Raw genomic sequence first — 5,185 nt, forward strand, 5'->3', positions numbered from 1 at the left:
GTCTTTTTGTGCTCTTTTTTTGGTTCTCTGGTGTTGTGTAAGTCAAAAAGACTTGGATTTTTAGGTTCACCATCATCAGAAGAAGGAGAAGACCAGAAAAGAAAATGAATGGTTCGGTTCTTGATGGTATAATTAATAGGCTTCTTGAAGTTAGAACAAATCCTAGGAAGCTTGGTTTTTTTCTTGTTTTGTTCTTGGGTAGGCTTCAATTTAGTTTTAATTTTTTTTTTCTGATCTGTTCTAATAATAGAGAACTAAGAAAGTCATAGAAGTGTCTCTACATAGCAGTAATAATTGACATTTTATTATATATATATTTATAAACATATATGCTCTGCACAGAAAGATTTAAGAAATGAAGTTTCAATGATTTGTGTATACTATTTTACTATAATTGTGATAATGTACTAGTGTATTGACTAGCTAGTGCACTATTAGTAATATGAGTGAAATAAAATTAATATTTAACTCATTTTTATTAAATAAATTCAATTTAGAAAAATAGATATGTCTATGATGCTTGTTATTGAGTAATTGATTTCAATGGATATTGTTTTAGTAAAAAAATATAGTAGGGAGTTCAAACCTGATATTGATATTTGGTACTAGTTCCTTCTATATTTTTTCTAATTGAAGCACCTGAAATAGAAAGAAATAAATAAATTTTAAATAAAGAAGCATATCATATAAGATAAGTGAACTAGTTACTTGTTCTTTGTATTTTTTTTTCTTTGATTATAGATTTCCATCAAAGAGTGTTTGATTTGTTTGATCAAAATGTCAGAAAACACCTAATGAATCTTCAAGAAAGTATAACAACATTCATAAGAAAAAAGAGATGTATATGTCTATGATCAATGTTTTTATTTCCAAGTTAATTTCAATGCATATTGTTTTAGTGAAATATGGTAGAGAGAATGAAAACCTGTTTGTCAGTGCCTTCTCCTTACACCCAGTTGAAGCACCTAAAGAAATTTTTTTAATTAAATAATCAAACCAATATAGCCATGATATTTAATCAGTATATGCGATACATACCTCAACAAAATGTCGATGAACAAGTGAAAAAAAAAGAGATACTTACTATATATATTAATTTTCTTAGATAGTATCCTCCTTGAAAAACTAAAATTCAAATTTCAAATTAGTTATTTGTAATTTTTTTAATTAATACTTTTATTTCCTATATTTGTGCTGATTATATGTGAGATATTTATATTTAATGAAATAAAAATTTGAAAATATTAAATTGTTTTTTTATAATTAATTTTTATTATATTTCCTACTTTACAAAAATTAAAACTAAATTTACATTTTATACTGAATGGTTGTTGTTTCCTAAATATGTGGTTATAGTTAAGTAAAATATTTTTTAATTATTAAAATACTGAATATGCATATATATATATAATAGGTTAGTTTTTTAAATTATGTCAAAGATATTTGTATTATTGACCCATATACATAGGAATCAGTTTTGGTGAGTCATATATTTGGATTTGGCTGTAATCACTCTAACCCGCACCAAAGCGATCAAAACATTGAACAAAAATCATGCACTCAAGCCTTATCCCAACATTATTCACATACAATTTAAACCAACAAACATGTACACAACACAGAAACATCCTTCATTTCCTTAATGTATACATATTATATACACATATATATACTTCTCAAACATCTGTCATAAAACTTATAATCTCGATTCAAATATTTATCAAAAGTACAATATTGTACTACTCGAGAAATATTCTGTGAAAGACTCTGAATATATCTTTTTTTTCTTTTCTTTTCTTTCTCTATCTCTCACTCAAAAATCTTGAAGCTTGAGAAGAAGAACAAAGTATTCTTCTTCTTTATGCTTCTTACTTAGTCTTTTTGTGCTCTTTTTTTGGTTCTCTGGTGTACAAACAGAATCCTATAAACTTGGTTAGAGTTTTAGACATTCAAATCAAGAAACATAATTTTTATGTCAAAGATGAGTTTGAAAAGTCCACAAGGATTTTGGTTTTTCGTTCACTTGTATTGTCAAATAATTGCTATTGAATGTGCATAAAGAATTATTCAAGATTCAAGAAGCAGAGGCTGCTTATTTCTGTAAGGTTTAAAGTTTTACTAGTTGTGGCTATCTACAGTCACCAATTTATCAGTATAGAGGAATGAATATATGTAGTTTATTTCTCTTGTACCAAAATTTTACATGCTTTTCATTGTTTGTGTCTGTAGAAGAATTTACAAGCATGGTGAAAGTGGGAAAGGTTGTGATGGCAGTAGTACAGCTCCTCCATGCACTGGGTCAAATTTCAGTTGTCAGACTTATTGTACCACCCTGGTTTGTATAGCTTAATAGTTTTTTCTTGCTAATCAAGAGAGGATAATCTTTTTTTGCTTTCCTGAATTCAACTTTATAGGATTCTGTTTGTACATCTTTTTCATTATTGGTATTATAATCCATGTTTGTTGCATACACCTCTTTCATGTTGCAGAAGTTTTCTGTTTTCATTTTATTCGAGTATTTTGTAGTAACTATGTATTGTTGCTAAGTGAACCTTTAAACCTTTGCAGCTGTTTGATTGACAATGTGCAATTGTTTCTTTTTACACTACATGATTTCTATTTCACATTTATGTGTTTTAGATATGTATGAATTTTGTGGTTTCCAAAAAAAGGCTACTTCTCCATGTAGTTCGTGGACTGAGCTTGTTGTGTAATACTAATAATGTTTTTTAAATACATCTTCAGGTGCAGATTGGAAATTCTCCACTGTACAAGTTAGAGAGAAAGCTGGGGAAGGGGGGTTTTGGACAAGTATTCGTGGGAAGAAGAGTGGCTGGTGGTATCACTGGAACTGGGCCTGATGCCTTTGAGGTTTTGCCCCCTCCCGCATGTTTCACTCTTGTACAGTTATTAAGGAAGTTTGTTATGTTGCTAATGGCAATCCCATTAACCTTTTGTAGGTTGCTTTGAAGTTAGAGCATAAAAATAGTAAAGGCTGCAGTCACGGTCCTCCATATGAGTGGCAAGTGTACAGGTAATTTTTTTTGTGCACTTATATTGTTATTAGTTATTAATCACCAAGTTTTATTACCTAACTAGTGTTTTTGTTAAAAAAAAACATAACGGCTCTCTCAATGGTTGTTATGGAATTCCCTCTGTCCATTATAGAGGCCAGCAAGGAGACTACTAAGTTTCCATTCTATCTGTAAGTGATTCTTTTAGTTGTTTTGAAATTGCTTTTGCCAGTAAATATTCATGACTAACAATTTCCTGATTCTGAAAATAGGTCATGGACATGCTTGGCCCAAGTTTATGGGTTCTTTGGAACACTAATAACCAAATGTAAGAAATTGTGTGTTCTTTCTTCCTCCTCCCAAGTTACTCTTTCCAATGTTTCAGATTTTATTATCTATTCTTAATATACACATATATTTCCCAACTAAAAAGATATTTGAATAATTACCTTTTGGTATTTACATTGATTATTTCTAAATGTCTACTCTTTTTAAAGGTTGTCTGAAGATACAGTTGCTTGTATAGCAGTGGAGGCTATATCAATTCTAGAACAGCTTCATTTCAAAGGGTACATTGTTAATCATTCTTATATCTTATCTTTTCTTTAACTTTATCCTACTCTAATTATTTTTGTGTTTCCTAATTGGACTCCAGTTTTGTGCATGGAGATGTTAAACCTGAAAACTTTTTGCTTGGTCTGCTCGGAACACCTAATGAGAAGAAGTTGTATCTTATTGATCTTGGTTTGGGTAAGTGTTTGCTGGTGAACATGTATAGGATCAATAGGACATCAGAAAAACCATGAAAATCTGCTTTTGTACCTATCATAATTATTGCACCAAACTAATCTTACTTTTCTTCTTCAGCATCAAAATGGAGAGATTCATCATCTGGTCGTCATGTTGAATATGACCAAAAGCCAGATGTTTTTAGGTACTACTTCCTTTAGTAAGGCTATGCATGGTCAATGGTTAGGCTGTAAGATGGTTCTTAGAATGAAAGAAAGAAAGCTAAACCACTTGTCTGTTTCACTTAACATGATTTTTTTTGGAAGCCTGATATAATTTCTGACTTTTGATAGGGGAACTGTACGCTATGCGAGTGTACATGCTCATTTAGGTAGAACAGGGAGACGTCAGGATGATCTTGAGTCGCTAGCTTATACCTTGGTATTTCTTCTTAAAGGAAAACTTCCCTGGTAGGGCTACGTTGTGAGTTAATTTCAGTTTCCATTTAACATTTCCAGTTGAAACATCTTATTTTGCTGACCTTTTTTGTTTTTTTTTTAATGCTTTGGTAAATTATTGAGATGCAGGGTGACAATAAAGGGTTCCTTGCCTGTAAGAGAAAGATGGCAACTTCCTCTGACACATTATGCTGCTTGTGCCCTCCTCATTTTCAAAAATTCCTTGAGATAGTGACCAACATGAGATTCGATGAAGAGCCCAATTATTCAAAGCTTATTTCTCTTTTTGATGGCAGCATAGCTCTTAAAGCGTCTCTGCGACCAATCAGAACTGATGGGGTAGCTAAGGTGGTTGCCTTATGTCATAGCTTATCGATTAGCTTTTAGTAATATGATTTTTTTTTTCAACTAAATGTTGAATATTTAAATGTAGTTTGGTCAAAAAAGAGGAAGATCACTTGTGGAGTTAGAAGATGGTGGGCAGCCTAGGAAGAACGTTCGATCAGGTAGTCCAGTCTCTCAGTGGATCTCAGTATTTAATTACAGATCAACAATGAAGCAGAGGTAGTTGATGCAGCTCTCCGTCTCTTTTTCTATTTTTCATTATCTTGTTCTTTGTCTCCTTTCATATTTTATGTTTTTAAGATATTGGCATGCTAGAAATACACTATGTCTGGTCTTTATGGTTTTGCTAAATGCTTGTACAAGTAGTTCTTTTGGTGATTTGAATAATTTTCATCATTCTTATATAAAAAAAGGAGAAAGAAATGTCATCAGAGGTCCCCCGTTTTTTTTTTAATACTCCCATATAGTTTATGGGATTTGTCTGTCTTTTTATATGGGATTTCTTCTTGGACAATTTTTGTTGGCAATTGGAGGGTGTTTGGTAGGAGGGAGAAGTGAGAGGAAATAAACGGGGTAAAGTAAGAAAATGAATTTGGGTTATGGTTGTTATTTGGCTGGATGAGAGGAGGGAGTATATTA

The 5,185-nt window shown here is 31.5% G+C and overlaps 1 protein-coding gene across 1 annotated transcript; it reads left to right on the forward strand.

The window, feature by feature from the left end:
• The first annotated feature begins 2,771 nt into the window (after window positions 1-2,771).
• On the forward strand, window positions 2,772-4,873 carry LOC133829411 (casein kinase 1-like protein HD16). The gene is made up of 8 exons (XM_062259163.1): window positions 2,772-2,871; window positions 2,961-3,034; window positions 3,287-3,342; window positions 3,512-3,583; window positions 3,670-3,764; window positions 3,882-3,948; window positions 4,097-4,549; window positions 4,635-4,873. Exons 3-7 carry the CDS (start codon window positions 3,290-3,292, stop codon window positions 4,215-4,217), a joined length of 408 nt encoding a protein of 135 aa, XP_062115147.1. The 5' UTR covers window positions 2,772-2,871; window positions 2,961-3,034; window positions 3,287-3,289; the 3' UTR covers window positions 4,218-4,549; window positions 4,635-4,873.
• The last annotated feature ends 312 nt before the right edge of the window (window positions 4,874-5,185 follow it).

The sequence above is a fragment of the Humulus lupulus genome, chromosome 4, assembly GCF_963169125.1.
Source record: "Humulus lupulus chromosome 4, drHumLupu1.1, whole genome shotgun sequence".
In the NCBI taxonomy this organism is placed as follows: Eukaryota; Viridiplantae; Streptophyta; class Magnoliopsida; order Rosales; family Cannabaceae; genus Humulus; species Humulus lupulus.

Excerpts from the sequence above, each read along its gene's own strand:
- LOC133829411 (XM_062259163.1), top strand. The coding sequence starts at position 3,290 with ATGGACATGCTTGGCCCAAGTTTATGGGTTCTTTGGAACACTAATAAC. Across the intron at positions 3,343-3,511 it reads TGGAACACTAATAACCAAAT|GTTGTCTGAAGATACAGTTG; the intron begins GTAAGAAATTGT and ends CTCTTTTTAAAG. Across the intron at positions 3,765-3,881 it reads TCTTATTGATCTTGGTTTGG|CATCAAAATGGAGAGATTCA; the intron begins GTAAGTGTTTGC and ends TTTCTTCTTCAG.